Genomic DNA, 20,255 nt, shown 5'->3' on the forward strand with positions numbered 1-20,255 from the left:
ATTTACATGTTGCACTTGAATAATTTAATTTTGTTTGTCTGTTCAAAACATTTGGGAATTCTGTGGATTATCGGGAATTATTTAATTGTCATTTAGAAGTAAATGATAAAACAATAAAACATGTTTTATTTTAAAATGTCACCATTAGCGTGATTAGTGTTCAGTTGAACATATTCAACACTAATAAGACGTTTTAAGTTAAGTGGACTTCACAACCACAAACAGTATTAGTTTAGTAGTTTATTTGACCCCATAACTTTTAACTTTCATCAAATACTTAATGTACTTGTTTATATTTAGGTCTTATATTTATAATCATAAAGATTTTATATTTAGCTATATTTCATTTAGGCGAACAACCAGTCTATCAAAAATTGCCACAACTGTTGAGAAAACTCAAAAACGCTTTGCATTTGGTAGCGTTAATTAATTAAATAATTCACCTCAACTTTTTTTTTTTTTTTTTTTTTTTTTTTACAGAAAGGTTTATAACATCTACAGACATGATCCAAAACTATGAGCAAAACGACTTATTTCTAAGACTTTTTAGGATATGATGATGTTAGGAGAGATATAAATAAGAAAAATAATCATAGGTCATGAGGTCAGATGAGCCATTGGGGCCTTTATTGATGGTTGATTCACAAGCACAGAATATGTTTGTTTATTTTTTTTTCTGTTTTATACACTTGCTTGTAATTTCTGGAATGCTTGTAATAGGAACATCAAAAGACAGTTCTTATGGCAGTGTTTATCAGTACAAATATCTCAGCATCATCTTAACAGCTGATCTGTAGGTCAAAAATAATGTTATATATTTTAAATACAATATATTAATATCCATATATTCCATTTCCACATGCAAGATAATAATTTCTCTCAGGTTTGTGCATAAAGTAAACATAGCAGCTGAAAATCAATGTTTTAAGCAATGCCTTCATTCATTCTTTCTATTGGAAAATTTATATATATATATAATATTAAGCAATATATATATATATATTATAAGCACTGTGTTTATTCCCATAGTTTTGCTCTGACTGCACATCAGAGAAAAAACTGCTCCGTTTGATGTCTGAGGTACAAATTATATGGGCCGAAACGATACAAAGGAGGGAAAAGTTATCTGAATGGAAGCAGTTTAAACTTTACACAATCACAAATACACAGACCAGTAAATGACATTAAAGAAAAGGAAGGTGAATGGGAAAATTGCACGAGCATAAAGATCTATGCGCTTGGCTGCCGAGGGGATGACAGGTTTAGGAGGTGGCGGCTTCTTGTTGTTCTTGGCTTGCGATTTACCTAAAGCACTACCAACTTCAATGGGTTTGCCGTAGCAGTCAAAGTTTGAGAGTTCAAAGTCTCGTGGCAGAGAGCCTACAATGCTGAAGTCATTGGAGCGCAAATCTGACTTGGAGGTGCATACCTTTTTGCACCTTGTCTCTGTCACCTGAGAAGGATAAAGAGGGAGAGAGGGAGAAAAATATGAATAAAGAGAAAACATGTCAGATCTTTGCAACATCTGGTGTGATTTTTACTGAAACATTAAAGGGATAGTTCACCCAAAAATCAAATGCCTTCATCACTTCCTCACACTCATGTTACTCCAATCCACTGTAACATATGTTCTTCAATGAAGAACGAAAAGAGTTATCCTGAAGAATGTCCAAGCTGCTTTCTACCATACAATGAAAGTAAATGATGACCAACACGGCTGTCTCTGGTCCCTTATCCCCAAAAACATAGTAATAATTTGTCTAATAAATCACTACCAATGGTACTTTGTTTTTTACCATTAAAAATAATAAAATTAAACTAAATTATAAATAGTAATAAATAAATGGTAAATTTAGAAAATTACAAATTTAGAAAAACTAATTTTTCCTGGTGAGTTTATTAAATGAATAACTGATTTTATTATTACATTAGTGTTTTTCAGTGTGTGAATTAGGGTTAGTTGTGTTATTATTGCAAATATATGTAGTATGTTATATGTAGCTTCACTGAAGAAAGAAAATCATACTGGTTTGGAATTATATGAACACAAGTTATTGGTAATAGAATTTCATTTTTGACTTAACTATCCCTTTAATTTCACACTTAGGTATTTTCATTTGTATAATTAGGAAATGAACAAATGATAGCTGGCAGGCGGATCATTTATGCATTATGATACTCATTCAGGCATCAGACATGGACAACTCATGCCAAATCTGATTAAATGTTTCCCTCTGACTTTTGTCCTTCAAGTAGAGGCACATACACTCTCTCTTTCTTTTTGCATTCTCCTTTCTCTTGACACTCTAGACTGCTGGGAGAGGGAGATTTTGAGGACAGGCAATTATTTCGAGCTCTTTCTGAAGCCCTAACAGGGCAGAGGCAGTGTAGCATAGCCCTCCCACGCAGGAACAACAGGAGAAGGAAAAAAAGTAGTGTGAAGAAACACCTACCTTGCATCAAAATAGAACAGGACAAGACAAGCATTACGAACTGATGTGACATCGCACTGTCTGTTTCTCTCTCTCTCTGACTAACGGAGCAGAGGGATGTCTGGATAACTGATGTCTGATGGTCTAATGCCAACTTGTCTGTTGTATTAGTTCTGGATGTGTGGAAAGGGGCAGAAGCCATGCAGTGCTGGACCGCACTACTTCCCACTGGGCACACAACACTTAAATCCTCAAACAGCTTGATATCTTTTCTAGTGTGTGGGGACACATGCACAGATTTAGGAAACTGTCTGTCAAATGCAGTAGGAGCTTTCATATGCTTCTGATAAATGCTGCCTGCTCAAAAGCATTGAGCATGTCTGAACAGCCGTGAGATGGCTAGAGAAATCAGTGGCAGCAACCAAGCCTTGGGACGCGTCCAAACAGCTCTAATTCAAAGCAATGAATGAGGCTTTCTTGGAGGTCAGTGACTTTCAGGGGTTGTGCAAAGAGCATGTGGGTTAATTTGGGGTCAGATGTTCTTCTGGTAGCTGCTGAAGGTCCAGTCTGGGAGTAAATGTGTGACAGTGGTTGAAAACACATTGCATCCTTAAACCTCCCTCTGGGACCAATTTAAAGCTTATAATAGACTTGAGAACACATTATTCAGCCTATTTCTCCTGTCTGTTAAGCTATCCTTGCATTCAAGCTCGGCTTCCAACTGTTGCTATAAAGCTGTCTGTTCTGAAGAACATGAAGTACTGTGATTATCCCACCTACACTTTTGCATGCAGACTTAACATTAGCAGTGCATGATTTTAGATTATATAACCACAGGGACAGCAATGCAACTGAGTACAATAAAACAGAATTGAAACAATGAGCTCTTTGAAAAGGTCAAATCACCCATTATACATTATGTGTGTCCCCATGTGCTGCTTAATTGCATGGTCTCTATACGGCATACTGTTATGGAATAACAGTATGCCGTAATGAATGCAGTAACAGGTTAAAATATATAATAACAAATTAACAATATATTAGTATTACAGTAGTCAACAAGACTAGGATCAAAACCTTTCATTAAAGTTGTCCTAAAACAAAAACAATACCCGTTCTTGTCTTAGGAGAACTTTGATGAACTTTTTTTAATCCACTTCATATGCTGACTCCTGTAGATAAATTATTATAAATGCAATTTGATTATTTATTTATATGTTTATATATTAATATACTGTATACACTAATGTTCAAAAGTTTGAGGTTGGTAAGATTTTTAAGCCTCTAATGCTCACCAAGGCTGCATTCATTTGGTCAAAAATACTGTGAAACAATGCTATTATTACAGTTTAAAATAACTGTTTTCTATTTTAATATATTTTGAAATGTAATTTAGCACAGCTGAATTTTCAGCAACCATTACTCAAGTCTGAAGCACCACATGATCCTTCAGAACTCATTCTAATATGCTGATTTGGCGCACCATAATATTTTATCATAGCTGAAAATGGTTGTTCTGCTTAATATTTTTGTGGAAAACTTTTTCAGGATTCTTGATGAACAAGAAGTTCAAAACAACAGCATTTATGTGCAATAGAAATTTTATAATTTATTTATAACATTATAACATTATTATAATTTATAACATTATAAATGTCTTTACTGTCTGTTTTGATTGATTTAATGGAACCTTGCTGAATAAAATAATTAATGTCTTGAAAGAATTACCCCAAACTTTTAAACAATATTGAATATAAAATATAAGTATGCAAATGATAAAACTAGGGTACAATAAGATTATCATGGTAGATGTTCATAAAACGGTTCTGACATGTCCAAATAGTTGAGTACCATCACAATATGTACTGTACAATAAATCACTACCCCACTTCCCATGGTGCTTTTATTATAATTATGAGCTATGGTAGCAATACATTATAATCAGTTTGTTTAAATACAAAGTCGTCTGGTTGTTTCTGACCTGTAGTGTACTAACGTGTATAGGGGTGCTTCCCATGCCATTGATGGTGTTCTTGGCAGGAGTCTTTCCCTCCACCTTCTCCTTACTAGCAATCTTTGCTCTCTCCGCCTCCAATCGTTTAGGGCTGTTAAGCATCACCTGAACCACAGCGTATTCGACCAGAGAGGCGAAGCCAAAGAGCAGGCAGGCAATCAGCCAGATGTCAATCGCCTTTACATAGGAGACTTTGGGCAGTTCAGAGGCCAGAGACGTGCACTCAGAAGACAGCGAGAGCACTGACAGTATCCCTGCAGACAGAGAGAGGTCATTAGATCAAATGAGTTTATCTGAAGTTGTTTCCCAAGATAATACTAGAGCAGACTGTAAAACATAATATGAAGGCATCTGTAACAGTATTAGATCAGTGGACAATAAATGCCATCCATATTTAACAGGTTTTCATCTTTTTCTGTTACACTACTGTTCAGAAGTCAAAGATTAGTATAAGATTTGACTGCATTTATTTGATCAAAAATACAGTAAAATAGTAATATTGTGAGAAGCTTGATGCTTAATATTTTTGTGGAAACTAGGCAACATTTTATTCATGATTCTTTGATAAATATAAAGTTCAAAAGACCATCATTTATTTGAAATAAATCTTTTCTAAATTAATTAAATGTATTTACTGTTACTTTTGATCAATTTAATGCATCCTTGCTTAAAAAACTTATATATGCATCCTTATATATTATAAAATTATATATATATATATATATATATATATATATATACTGTATACTTTCCTTACATGTTTGTTCCTGTTCCGTATGTTTTTAAATTTTGTTATTAATAATTTAATATAATCTTACATCCTATAATATACTTATATTTTAACATCAATAAAATTTGTAAAATATGATTAAATATTAAAATTCTATTTGTTGATTTCCCCACAAAATCTAGTTTAATCTGGGTCTGTGTATGAATAATTTAAATGAATGCAAACACACAAATATAAACCAAACACTCACAAAATGCAATAAATGACTGACCTGAAATGACCATGGACAGTGGCGTTTTGACATGGCTCTTGATGTGAACACATTGTACTGTGACAGTGACAACAATGTGGACAGAATGATGGTGGTACTGGAATTACCAATGAAATTGCAGAAAAAATCAATCGTAAACAAATCACAGCAGAGGGTTTGCAGACATTTTGTAATGTCCACCCATGAAGCGCTACGCAGTGCACAAGGAATAAGCAAGTTCTGTGAAACAATGCATGCATTTATCAGCAATATCAGGCTATAATTAGAAAACACAAGAAATCATCACATTTCACGGCATCTTGCATAATCTTCATCGCATCTCAGAATCCTCTCTCACTGACCTCTGTGGTTCCCATACAGAATTAATGCCTGTGGGCTGCAGCTGAGGCTGATGGAAATATCCTGGACATGCATTATATTTCCTTGGAGATGCCTTTAGGTAAGCAATTGATGAAAAGAAGCTAGAGTGCTGTAGGGGATAGAAAAGATCACCCTAAACCTCCCGCAACGACGGTATTGAAAAGATTCATTGGTAGATGTTACACTGATGAAAACGGAGAATGAAAATGTAAAAGATGTGGATGGTTATGGGGGTACAGGACTCCACAGAGACATGAGATGAGGTGCTGATGCTTGTGGCGGGACTGATGATTGGAAAAAGTACCCAGAGGCACACGGGCAGCACTGGCGTCAGGGTTAATCCAAAAAGAGAGCCAGGAGAGCACGACGATGAGCAGGGTGGGAGCGTATACACCCATCATGTAGAAGCCCACCTGCCGCCTCAGAGTAAAAATCACCTCCACACACGTGTAGTAGCCTATCATACAAAAGTTCAAAAGGTTGCTTTAAATTGACATGGTTTATCCTGGAATCGCATCTAATGGCTACCTCCTCAACAAGGCTGGAGAGAGCTTATGTACACATAAGTGCCATTCATGGAAAGTGGAAAGCTTTTACCCGTCCCTGCGTAGAACTTGGTGCAGTTGCCATATTCAATGTCCTCTTGTTTAATATCGAACTGAGGCAGAGCAATCTGTTCCATCTGTACAGGGTCTCCAGACTGCCACATGAACTGCAGGTCATCTGTGGTGTAGCCAACTAGACACGCATTAAATAAGAGAAAAAATAATGTTACAAATAACAATAATAACTGTTAGACTCCAAGAAAAGTCTGAAAATAGGCCACAGCATACTGTGTTAATATGAAGGAATATTAAGTATAGATTTTTCTGATGTTTTACCCGCATTTTGAACCACAAATTGCATTAAGTTGTGTTTTAGGGATAAAGGAAGAGTCCATGAACTTCCCAGTACCTTTTCTGTTTTTCTAATGATTTCTAATTTTTTTTTCATACAATGTGTACTAGCCTGATACTTCAGTGATTGACTTTTTTAATTAAAGTTTTGATTATTAAACATTATATTTATAGTGATCGGGCTCACCAAGAGCACTTTCTAGCAAAATATATATTATTTATAACATCAAATGTATATCAACATCAAACCTTTTATTGTTTTCACATTAAATAATTATAAATGATTGTATTCATATTCACATACAGCTCTCAAGCTGCATTTTGCATCGCTGGGTGTCCATGGGGAAGAGAGTCAAGTCCAGTGGACAAGAGAGGGTAACAGACAACCTGAAAAAAATAAATAAAATAAATAAAAAAGCAAATTTGAGTACCAGACAATGAATCACACCGCAGCCTTGAGAGTTTGAATCAAGAGTAGTAATTTTGAATGGGGCATTTTACATTGCTTTTCCCTAAAATACACTTCTTGATCAGCTATAAATGGTCACCTAAACATTATACCGATTTGCACTTAAACATTTAGTTTTAAAGCCGTGGACATTAATGAGGGATAAAATAGAAAAATAACAGATTCCACTTACTGCATTTAAAGATTCATGCAGAATATATTCAGCAATATTGCAAAGATTTCTACCAAGATTATTTTATCACCAAGTTGCATCACTTGAAAGTCAATCCAAATTTAACAGATTTCATAAATGCCACAGACATAAAAGGTATTTCTTGCCAGTGGGATAAATTCTTCATGCAGTTCCCTTTATTGTGCACAGCAAGCACACCAAGTCATATTTATTTAAAACACCATTAACACATGAAAGCTTTTTGGTTTTCTGCCGTAATCTGACAAGCACAGTCTCAGATGCAGCAAAGAGCTACTTTTTACACCAGCGAGGCCACACAGCACTTGAGTGCCTAAACTGAAGCACTGTGCCAAGATATTTTTGTAAAGGCCTGGGAGAGGTTAGAGAGATCTGTTTTTGTTTTAAATGTATCTTTATGGTGCATTATACAAATTATCTGAGAGGAAGTGAGAAAGAGAGAGACGATGTAAGATGGGGTTAGACAAATAAAAAGACAGGGCATGCAAAGATGCAAAATAAAGATTCCTTATGAAAATAAACACTGCATCCATCATATTATCTCGCTCCAAACAATGTTTAGTTATAAAAAAAATTCATTATTATTATTATTAATTTATTTTATTTATTTATTTGTCACTTATAATGTCCAGTATACTGGACATTTTGACTTACGCATATACAGTTTTAGTATCACTGAGATAGTATTATATTTTGAGTTGTTTAATTATTTTTCTATTTTTTATTTGAATTTTGAAGTAAAGTTTTTGCAGTTAGTTTTTATTCTTTTTTATTTCAGTAGTAGTTTGTTGTTTTGGTATATCAATTTAAACTAAAATTTACTTAAATTAAAACTATTTATTTGGTCTTGGCAACTAGCATATATATATATATTACATTTACATTTAGTCATAGCAGACACTTTTATCCAAAGTGACTTACAAACGTCTATGCTTACAAATCAAAAATTAACAAAAAAGCAATGATATGCAAGTGCTATAACAAGTCTCAGTTAGCTTAATGCAGTACACGTAGAGCAAGAGCAAGCTAGTGTTAGATGCCTTTTTTGCTTTTGTTAATTGTATAATAAATAAAAAGAAAACAGAATGAATGCAAAAAGATTGGAGAAGCTAGTTTTTTTTTTTTTTTTTTTGAAAACAAGCAGTTAGTAAAAGAATAGAGTGCAAGTTTAAAAGGGGCAAGTTTTTATATATATAGTGAAGAAGAATACTTCACTTTAGTTAATAGTTTATTAATACTTTATTTTAGTCATTCCTTTTTTTCAAGTAACAAAAAATGGTATGGTATATAATGATATAGTGTCATTCCGGCATGCTGTTATTTCTGAAATCTTTTTTAAGCTGACTAAAAAAGAAGAAATCAAATCTTTGCAGAAATGTCAGAATGTTCCGACAAGAAATAATATTCTCATTTTTATTTCCAGTACACTGGACATTTACAGTAGAATGAAGAGGTTATGGGAGCAGAGGGATAATAAAGTGTGATAATGGGGGGAGGGGGTGTCATGAAGAAAAAGAGATAGGAAATATATGAAATATAAAGTCTATGCATGTACAGTATTTGAGGAAGTTGAAAGTCGGTGGACGAGTGAAGGCAGAATTTGTTTCAGGGAGGTATCTTATGAAACAAACACTCTTGTTTCTTTTTGAAAGACTCTCATTAAGACAGTAATCCCTTGCCACACACATACCCAGAGATAGAGCAAAGCATCCTGGGCCGATGCCAAAAGTGAGAAAGGGCTCACGGAAGACCACCCAGCTCATGCTGTGATCCGAGTGGCATGGAAAAACACTATGGAAATACATTTGCCTCAGACATAACGTGATGCTCTTAAACACACTTCCCATCCAGATTGAAATGGCTCTGTGCCAGTGTTAAGATTTTATCTTTACCCTAAACTGGACTGTGTCCAATGCCCGGCTGGCACAGTGACCACAGTTACAACTCACGTTTGTGTAAAGCATAACAGCTTGTGGAATAATTGTTTACCTTTATCAGAATTGTGATTCTGATTCTGATACCTTTATCAATAACTGTTTGTTTGAATCTATTCGCGTTGATAAACTATTGCTAAATAAAATAATATTTCCACAGCACTGCATGGACAGATCTACAGCAGGTGTGTTCACTGGCTACTAGAAGTCTCTGAGAACTTCATTCACTCAGCAGGACCTGCAGATGAAGCAGTGGAAAGATAATGACAGAGGTGTCCACCACTGCTAAAGGACTGAACTTTCACATGGGATCAAATAGCAGGAGCTGTAATTTAGGTGTCAGTGGTGAGGTGAAATCCTAGGGTCAACAGATGTATCGAGTCTCCAATTCTCAGATCACTTTAAGTCCCCTGAGGTTTATTAAAAGCATTAAGAAGAGCTTGGAGGAGGACTAAGTCACTGCTCCCTGTCATTCAAACGTGTATTTTCTGTTATTTTGGTTATATAAACTCAAGATACTTATTTCACTTGTTTTGGTTGTATCTATCCTCAAATTAATATGGAAGCCTGTTTCTACCTCAGACTTATTTGGTAATTGGGTCTTCATTTCTTAAAATTGTGAATTTATTTATTGTGATTTATCTCACAGAGTGATTAAAGTGAAGTTTAGGGGCAGTTTGAAAAAAAAAAAATACTTTTACATCCTCAGCAAGGATGCATTAAATTGATCAAAGGGTACAGCAGATTTTTACATTGTTGCAAAAAAACTTGAACTTTCTATTCATCAAAGAAAAAAAGTATCAGTTTTCACAAAAACATTAAGCACACTGAAGATGAGTAATGGCTGCTGAAACTTCGGCTTTGACATCACAGGAATAAATTACATGTAAAAAATATATTTTAAAAATAATTATTTTAAATTAAAACTATTTATTTTATTTTATTATTTTATGCAGCCTTAGTGAACATAAGAAACTCCTTACAAAAACATAAAATAAAACAATAAAATAAAAAAATAATAATAATCCTATGGACCCCAAACTTGTGAACGGTAGTTTATCTCACATGTGCAACATTATTTCTTGTAATTGAAACTTTAAATCTTGTAAGTGTAACTTCATTTCTCACAATGTGACTTTTTATCTCACAGTGTGACATCGTAACTTATTTTAAACTTTGTCTCACAATTTAAGATTTCATTGCTCGGTAACTGGCTTCCATACATTTGTGGACATGCTGAACCATTAATTCCAACACCTTCAGATTAAACTCCAGCACAGTCATTTGTTCCACTTTAAAAGGCCTTGACATCTAATAAACTCTTGTGTTTGCTTTGTTTTGATTTCTGCGGTAAATAATGTGAGTAGGTGTTACCAGCACTCAGACCTCATTTGTCACCATCCACAAAGACAGAGGTTGGATTCTTTGCAGGAAGAGAGCATAAAAGTTCACCTCATGCTGATGAGGACATCTCCGTTCCTGAAGATAAAGAGCAGGATGTTCTCCTGAGTGACGTCATGAAAGTTAGCACTCTTTTCGTTGGCAAAGAAAAGATCGGGTTTCCACAGGCATTTAAACATCTTCGGGTCAACTGTGAGCGAGTCTGACTTGAAGTCCTGAGGAAGCCGGAGTCTGGGATCGTTCCAGCGCTGTCTCAAGAAGATGTTGACACGGTAGTCCTAGGAAATACAAGCCAAAATATCCATTAAAGTTTTCACAAATTCAATCAAGCCTGAAAAACCTGGTATTTTGTGACTATAAACTGGCTTCTTGGATGGTAGTTAGCAGGGCTGACACCTGTCTTTGTGTTACGTGACAGGAACTGTGAGAAGCCTTGATTTGGACACAAAAACAGCACATTAGTCCTTAGGGTGACAGAGGAGCCCAGGTGTCTTAGGCATCGCCATGGTAACCAGCATTTCTCACAACCTCTGAGTGATGTTTTTAAAAAAATGCCTGTCTCTGAAGTATCCAGGCTACAATAATGCCTGGTATTGAAGTTGCACAGCTGCTGCGCTTGGAGCTGCTCCTATTTACATTTCTAACTATCGCAAACATCAGAGGCGTGCAACGGGTGCTGCAGTGAGGGCTCATGTTGTATGTGAGCACCTACACTAGGGAAAACATAGGGTTTGTTAAGTCAGATTGGCCCCAGCTTCCCTGCCAGCTTGCATGAGCAAAAGGCTTTGAAGTGGCATTTTCTAGTGGGGCTTGTTTTGCTAGCGCTGATACTGGAAAGACAGATGACATGCCAAATAAAATTGCCACACCACACTCCAGCTGCACTAGGTCAAGTGAATTTGGTTCCTAAATGTTATTGGTTTTGTTGTCTCTGCGTGTATGATTCACATCTTGGTATGTCCTGTTTTTCATTCGGGGCTCCGACCAGGAACATTCAGGATGTATTGCACTCACCATGGATGGCACTGTGTCATCCCAGCCAACAGGAAACGTTATCAGAACATTCTGGTAAGGTTCTCTCAAAGTTATAAATAAATTTTCTTCCAGGAACGTCAATAGAATGTTTGTTCAAAGTTATCTGGTCTTTGATAATCTTCTCAAAATGTAAGCACAAAAACATTATTTATACATCATTAATGGAACTTTTTTTTTTCTGAAACGTTTTTTAAAGGTCACATATTATGGAAATCTGACTTTTTCCATGTTTAAGTGCTATAATCAGGTCCCCGGTGCACCTACCAACCCAGAAAACTTTTTTAGTAAGACTTTCTCTGCAAGCTTGTGAAAAAAAAAACAAGCCACTCAGATTGTGTTCCCCCCGTGACTTAGAAAGGCGATCTTATTATAACATTTTCTTAAACACCAATTTCTTTCCCAGCTGTTTACCTTCACAGACATAACCAACTTTTTTGTAACTCATGTGTTTTTAGCATAAACTAGTGCGTATTTGACAGTTTAAGCACAATAAGACGTGAAAGAGAACTTAGTTTAGTACTCACATGCCATGTGCGTGCTTCCAATTTGTGCACTCAGAAAACCGTATATCAGAAGTATAAACTAATGTGGTTTAAAATGCATGATTTCAATGTGATAGACAAAAGCAAACACATGTTTTTAGCAGAGTATCTGAGGTACGAGCTGTAAAAGCACAGCCCTATTTTGGAAAAGGGGGCGGGGAGCAGCAGCTCATTTGCATTTAAAGAGATGTGCACAAAAACAGTGTGTTTCTGCTTTCACTCAAAATAGGCATTTTCAAAATGATATAATAAATGATCTGTGGGGTTTTTTTGGACACCTGAGACTAATATTACATATTGTAAAAGGGGGCATAATAGGTCTCTCCTAAATGTTACTACTTGTTTTTGAATGTTTAGAAAAAAATTAAAACTAATTTTTCTATATTGTTTGCAGAATAATATAATGGAATGTTCCCCTAGGGCCCATTCACATTAAGAACAATAACTATAACAATAATAGTGTCCACACCAATGTACAATAACATTGTTTATTATAAGCATGCATTGCGATTTTGTCTTTTGCCACTTTAAATGATTGAGTTCTCTATTAAAGTAGGATGGATTCTGATTGGCTGCCAATGTTTTTATCATTCATTAGCTGAAAAAAAGTTCCTGTGTGGCATTATCATTATAGTTGTGTGGACTCTTCTTTTAAATTTAGAACGATTTTTAAATTGCAGTTATCGTTTATAGTTATTGGGCCTTTAGTGTTCACATAACCATGAAAAATGTTTTTAAAACGTTTAAAAAATTGATTTTTTGGAACATTCAGAGAACTTTCAAAAATAACATTGTCATAACTAAATGAAAAGGTTGGCAAAATGTTCTTAGAACATAATTTTCTTAGCTTTAATGTTTACAAGTGTTGTTTTGTTGGACCTCCCTGTCCAAATGGTAATAAAGTGCTATATAAGCTGTGGTAGGCAAAGTGGCCTACTTTTTACTAGTCATGCCTCTGGAGAGGTTATGAATAGGCTTTTTGTATTTCTGTTGTATAACACCTGTTCATTTTAAGGTTAATCACAGCAGAACGATGCAACAACAAAATGGGACCTCATTCCCAATGCTATAAAAGCCTGGTGTCACGCAACACTCCTGTAGAAGTGAATGCAAAACTATATTCAACCTATGACACCATGCAGTGCTGGGCAGAAAACATGGTCCTCTGATGTGTTTCCAGGGGAAATATTTTCAGTGGAGGTGATCTGAGACACTCTGGCATGACGGGTTGTTTATGGGTGTCACTGCTCATAAGGAGCCAGAAGTAAGATTGTGGGGTCTGGAGCTGATTTATTTATTTTTTTCCTGGTGGAGTGTTAAGTTAACACGGTAAGCCTAAAATAAAGCGCACAGTCATGAATCTAATCGTCTGTCTGGTAGTTGTCTACCAATCTGACATTTTAAAAACTTTTTTTTTGAGACTGATCTGTGTTCTTTGTTGATCTAAACATCGCTTTCAATATCAATGACCTTTTACGATTCTGCAAGTAAAAAAAGTAAGAAAAGAAAGCAGTTGAATAATCTTGAGGAAAATACAAGACTCAATGATCAAACGTTCTGGCAAATGTCACTTAACAGATTTGTGTTCAGCTTGTTTTGATAAACATCTGTATTCAGGGAACCCTTTGTTGTACGGTGAAATTACAAAGAAATTGATTGATTGGAAATTACTCAGATTTATATGAAAAAATAAATATGTGGAAACATATGGAAAATATGTTAATTATATACACTACCATTCAAAGGGTTTGGGGATAATTTTTTTGTTGTTGTTGTTGTTGTTGTTGTTTTTGTACTTTTATTTTGCAAGCATGCATTAAAAAATTAAAAGTGACAGTAAATGTCTTTATTTCTATTTAAAAATGCTGCTCCTTTTAATTTTCTGTTTATCAAATAATCCTGGAAAAAATGCATCACAGTTAACCAGTTAACACAGAAAGAAAGAAAGAAAGAAAGAAAGAAAGAAAGAAAGAAACAAAGAAAGAAAGAAAGAAAGAAAGAAAGAAAGAAAGTTAAAATGATTTCCAAAGGATCAGGTGACACTGAAGACTGCTGAAAATTTATCACAAGAATAAATAATATTTTAAATATGTTAAAATAGAAAACAGTAATTGTAAATTTTAATATATTTTTTTACAAAATTACAGTTAAATAAATCCTTGGTGAGCATTAGAGATTCAAAAACATTTTGAACAGCAGTGTTTATATATTTATGATTATTATTTCTATGTTTATTTATCGCTATATTTCTGTGTTCACTATTTATGTGTATGGAAAGACAAAAGTGATTTACAATACCATAGTAGTCTCTTGGATGGACCCAAAGCTGTTGATAAAAATGTTCACACGATCCTCAACAGGAATACCAAAACAAAACACAAACTTTACATCTCAGCACATCAATCACATCAATCAAACAAGACGCACCAGAAGTTATTCTAGCATGACTTTTGAAAGTCATTCAAGTCATTTACACAGCACACTTTCTCACGGACTATTATGGGTAGCATTAACTATTTGGTTTATACCATGAAACATATGTTTTCACTTTATGTATACTACGTGGAAAGCATGTCACTATAGGAAAATGCTTCAACTACTACATTGCTATTCCTATTCCCAAGATTATAATGTTGACTTTAATGACTGCCAGGAGCTTTCATATTGCCCAGATATGAAGAGCAGCTGGCTGGCCATAGGGAGTAATAACACTGAATCATACAGTGAGCTCTTAACACTCAGACCACATCAAGGCTCACGTTTACGCTGAATGCCAGCGAGCAGAGGTTCTCACTCTTTACAACCTGCTTCATTATATAAGGAAAGGCTGCCAACAGTAGCATAACCTAGAATTATGTATCTGCCACAATGTATATACATACATTAAAACATGCTTTGTAATGTTTTATAATTGGACATAAATATATTCATTGACAGGTGGGTATGCACGCAAAAGGCGATGTAATAATAGTAACAACTAACAAGTGAATAAATAGCAGTACCCAGGTGAAATAAAGTGCACTTTCATAATATATTTAAAGTGCTCTATTTTCATGCACTAATTTTGTTAATATACTAAAAATTGTGTAGTATTTCTTAAGATAAACTTAAGATCGTCTAAGTGTACTCAGCTGTGCTATTTTGGGACACGATGAATATGAACTAAAATGCACTTATACCATCTCTGTATTTAAAAAAAATTATTTAGTTACCACTTGTAGTACACTTGAACCATCTTTCATACACTAGTACACTCAAGTGTACTACAAGTGGTGACTAAATACATTGAGAGTATGTTAAAAGCACATTTTAGTTCATAAGCATGGTGTCCTGCAAAATAGCACAGTTGAGTACAGTTAGATAATCTTAAATTCATTTTAAGAAGTACTAAAGAATAATTTTTAGTATATTAAGTACAAAATTAGTGCGCAAAAATAGAGTACATTATGAAAGTGTACTTTTTTTCCCCCCTGGGTAAACAGTACCAGCAGAAGTATATATTTATACAAGGAAGGGAAAGCTTGTTAAGAAAAACTCCTGTTGCTTTTGCTGAGGTAATCTGAGGAAAGTGGTAGGGCATTGGTTGGCAGTTGGTAAAACCGTTTGAGTGGCTGCTAGGAGGTCTCTATTTGGCTTCTGGGGTGTTGCTAGATAGATGAGACAACATAATGAATCTTGTTCATAATTACATATATCATGGCGCTAATACTGACCTTTGAAGTTGGGTCGGATTCTTGGGTCATAGCTGACCAAAAGCCTGTTGAGGATGTTGCTGGTAGAGTTTGCTGGAACCCGTGCCAGATCCTCTGACGACAACTGCCTGCAGGGAGCAAAGATAGGCGACATTAGGGTTCCAACCAACAACAAAATTATGTGAAATAATGCTCATGTTTAAAGTTTCAGTCATTTGTTAATTAAAATGACTTTCATTTTTCATTACTATTGCAAAGGGCAGCATTTCCAACTCAAGAGTCAAACATGATGATGATGATGATGTGAGTTACTTCATGTGCGAAATATGAAGTACACACAACATTAGAGCAGATTAAATGGATAGTTCACCCAAAAATGAAAATTCAATATCCTTACTACCTTTTTGGGCCATAAAACATTTCATTTGCGTTGCTGTCTATGCAGGGTCAGAAAGCTCTTCGATTTCATCAAAAATATCTTAATTTGTGTTCCGAAGAAGAACGAAGGTCTTATGGGTTTGGAACGACATGAGGGGGAGTAATTAATGACAGAATTGTCATTTTTGGTAACTGTCCCTTAACTGGACAGTAACTGTCCCTTTAACCGTTAGTTAACTGTAAGTCTATAGTTCCCATAGTCAACATTAATGATGAAATGTGTATAGTCCAATAGCAGTGTTTTATGAAAATTAGCCATAAAATGATGCATACAAATGTACTTACGAAGGACAGTAAACTTGTTTTCCCTTCTTCTTTCCCTTCTTAGCAGATTTTTCTTTGGTGAATCCTCTTTCCATCCAGAGACAGATGATAAGCAACACGAAAATCACCTTTAGAGCCTTCATATTACAGCAGTTTAACTTAGCCTGGAAGAGAAACAGAGCAGGCATATATGTACTGTATTATATTAGATGCATACTGACATTATTTCTATAATGGTTATTAGGTAATTTAGGGCTGTTTTTTAATAGTGTGATTTAGTCCCTTTTATTTAATTCCAAATTAAATAAAAATGAATAAATATTTTTAAAAAAGCAGTGTCAATATTTTAACATCTACACTGCATTCCAAATTATTATGCAAGTGATATATCAATAGGATTTCGGTACAATAAAGAGATTTTTGCTAAACAGTTTGAAAATGTGTTTCTACAGCCACTGTGCAGGTTTCTCTTTGTGAGGTTTGGTTAGCAGTGACTGAAATGCAGCTTTACACACAACTGTCAGTCTGCATGGAGAGGATCTTGAGACTCCAGTAGCTTCAAACACCTGTCTGCTGCTCAACAGTGGCTTTTTTACCACTGTCATTACAATACAGTTCATTGTTTGACAGAGACTTTCCTTAATAAATCTTTATCTGACCAAGATCTTCTGTGCTTTAAGTCACTCACAAAAAAAATTTGCTTTTCACAAAATATTGTTTTGATGCCTTTTGCAAGACATTGCACTTTTTGTACTTTTCATCTTCAGAAAGATCTTTCTTCCTCACCATATTTCATAAGAACTGTGACTTGCATAATAATGTGAGGATTTCCATTTAAGTAGGGCTTCCATTTACCTAAGAAGACCTGTCAAACTCTTGAACAAACCTGTCTGAGATTGATACCAGTTATCTAAAAAGATGTGAAAAACCACACAAACAAAAATCTGACTCTTTATTGTACTAAAATCCTATTGATATATCACTTGCATAATAATTTGAAATGCAGTGTACTTTTTCGAGAGAGAAAAAAAAAAAAATGATATTATTTTCTTTGTTCTAAGTCTTACATAAACTTAGCCCTACAATTCCCAGCGATATTAATGGATAACAATGCCCTCTCTCAGAGGACATACAGTTAGGGCAAGAATGCGCTGGGCTGTCTTGGAGACTGATGGTCCGTTGGCTCAGGAAATGTGGTTCTGTTGTATCCGTGACCACTTTAAAAATGGTTTTGGGTGTCTGTCAATGTGGGTGGTCTGACAGTGTGCTTCTACAGTATAAAAGCACAATGTTTCCACAAATTATATAGGACAAATTATTAAATTTATTACCAAATCTACAAATTTTGCCCCTAAACAGAGCCTGGGTGATATTTATGTCACAAGCATTCTTGGTATCCTTGCATGTGCATTATATGAATGTTAACAGGATTCATTCATTTAAAATGTACAATAGGAAATAACTTAGTTATGCTTAAAGTAAGACCTACATGTCAGCAGTATGAACTATGCCAAATGTCAACCTATTTGACTCATGTACAGTCCTCTGTACACAACCATCCATGAGTGTTCCAAATGTAGATGAGAGGAAACAATTGGAAAGATCAGCATAAGGAATTCCCCTCTGAAGAACACTGCCAGAAAACTCCCCTGTCTAGACTCTTCCACCCTCCACCTCTGGAGGCCTGATTCTGCGCCAGTGCATTGATCATCATCTTAACTGAAACAGGCCAGCGTTCATGCACACTCCTCCAATCTCTCACTCATTCCATCATTATTATTATCACCAGATGCTTGTGTTTCTCTTTCCGATCTCTTAATCTCTTTCTCTCTCTCATTCCCTGATTCAGCGGTCATGGCAATTTGAGTTTAATGTTCTTCTTTGGAAAAAGGCACACAAATACTGACTGCAGGTCTGCATATGAAGTATAGATATTAAAGAAATGGATTATAATGTTTTACTACGGAAGATAATTTAAAGAAAAGAGAGACATGGTTTTGCTTTATTTTCACAACAGACTAAATCTAAGTAAATTTGACCCTTATTCGATTGAAAAACTTTTTTTTTGGCTGTCTGCCCTTAGTAAGTCTGACTGCTTCATTCGCAGCTAAAAAAACTCACTCTGTCCCACTTATACACAGGTGATGTTCATTTTTCATGATCTCTGACCTATAACAAATATCTGTACAGGAACCTAAAGAAAACAGAGAAGCATCCAGAAATTAAATGATTATAAATTATAAATTATAAAATTATAAATTATATTAATTATTCCTACTGTAGCTCACACAATATGTTACAGCAATCCGAAGAGGTTTAAGCAAATTGCTGCTCATACAATATTATGAAGGCTCCATATAGTGGCTGTATCCATTTAGAAAAATATAAAAAGTGTATAAAAATATAATGTTTGTGTTAATTTATTTAAATTTCAAACTAAAACAATAATAATAATAATTTTATAATAATTGCATAATTAAATAATAACAACATAGGAAAAATACCAAAATATATAATGTATTAATCAAAAATATATATTAAATATAATTACAATATACATATATTTCACACATTTATTACACACATTTATGTTATGGTTATCATTTTATTTCAGTTATAAAACAGTATCGTAGTTAGGCCCAAATTACATAATTTTAGACTGACAGATGATGCTCATATTGGCAAACCTCATCACTCTAGGTTCCTACTGGCATGCTTATATTTTATGTATATGCAAAAGCGTAAAGGTATAGCAACGACCTGTGGATGCATTTGAGCATCAAGTTGAAGAAGTTGCATTCAGGCATGATAGAAAATAAAGCAGGTCATGGCAGCAGATGGAGGAGAGGGAAAACAGCAACAGTATCCTCCATGACGAAGAGGGGGTTGGGATGACGATAATGAGGGAAAATACAACACAGAATGACAGCATTTACGCGCGTCGCACCTCCCCCCATTCATCGCACAGATTTCAAACGCTCGATCGCTCTTTTCTTTAAATATAACCCGCGGTTTCACTCACCATTTCAGTATGGTAACGGTTGTTGTTCCACAGATCCGATCCAGTAGCGCTGACAGTGCAATCGGTCGTTAAAAAGCCTTCATGACCAGTCAGCGTCTATATCGCATTCTGCTCGTCGTTTCTTCAGTCAGCGCGAATCAGCGCGAAATTTCATTACGACGGCGTTTCCCGTCTTTTTTTCTTATCTTTTTCAATTTCAGAAATCTGAACAGAATATGTATTCCCGCTGTCCTATTGCAATGGTAAAGGGTTGCCAAGATGGAGCCTTGTGTGTGCTCCTGTCATGCAACATGCGCAGTAGAACGCTGTACAAGGACAGGATTAATCCAGCTTCCACAGCATATAATAATGCAAGGCCATCACACTTGCTCTGCCGTTTCAGCACCAGTGTGTTCCTGAAAATGATTATCACGCGCAGTATTCTCTGTTGTGTCCATATGATGCTTGAAATTGTGCTTCTGTAACAGAAAGATGAAAAAGAGAGAAATAAAGAACTCATACAGTATGCAAAAAGAATGAATGCAAGAAAGAAGAATGCATGCAAGGACAATTGCAATAAGAAACA

The 20,255-nt window shown here is 35.1% G+C and overlaps 1 protein-coding gene across 3 annotated transcripts; it reads right to left on the reverse strand.

The window, feature by feature from the left end:
* Positions 1-600: 600 nt before the first annotated feature.
* Positions 601-20,105, reverse strand: glrbb (glycine receptor, beta b). Of its 3 annotated transcripts, none has more exons than XM_042738320.1 (10): positions 19,691-20,099; positions 16,690-16,832; positions 15,988-16,094; positions 14,573-14,640; positions 10,749-10,975; positions 7,008-7,090; positions 6,405-6,545; positions 6,112-6,264; positions 4,429-4,700; positions 601-1,453 (listed from the first exon to the last, which is right to left on the reverse strand). In XM_042738320.1, the coding sequence occupies exons 1-10, from the start codon at positions 19,691-19,693 to the stop codon at positions 1,157-1,159; spliced, it is 1,494 nt and encodes a 497-aa protein (XP_042594254.1). In that variant the 5' UTR covers positions 19,694-20,099; the 3' UTR covers positions 601-1,156. The 3 variants fall into 3 exon arrangements, 2 of the variants coding, with proteins under 2 accessions (XP_042594254.1, XP_042594253.1); XM_042738319.1 differs by having other exon boundaries at positions 4,414-4,700; positions 19,691-20,093; XR_006156445.1 differs by lacking the exon at positions 601-1,453 and having other exon boundaries at positions 4,568-4,700; positions 5,448-6,264; positions 19,691-20,105.
* Positions 20,106-20,255: the final 150 nt, after the last annotated feature.

This window comes from Cyprinus carpio, chromosome B14 (assembly GCF_018340385.1).
Source record: "Cyprinus carpio isolate SPL01 chromosome B14, ASM1834038v1, whole genome shotgun sequence".
NCBI lineage: Eukaryota > Metazoa > Chordata > Actinopteri > Cypriniformes > Cyprinidae > Cyprinus > Cyprinus carpio.

Coding starts and splice junctions, on each gene's coding strand:
- glrbb (XM_042738319.1), bottom strand. Junction 6,546..7,007: donor CAAAATGCAGCTTGAGAGCT/GTATGTGAATAT, acceptor ATGCGTGTCTAG/TTGGCTACACCACAGATGAC. Junction 6,265..6,404: donor CAAGTTCTACGCAGGGACGG/GTAAAAGCTTTC, acceptor TTTGTATGATAG/GCTACTACACGTGTGTGGAG.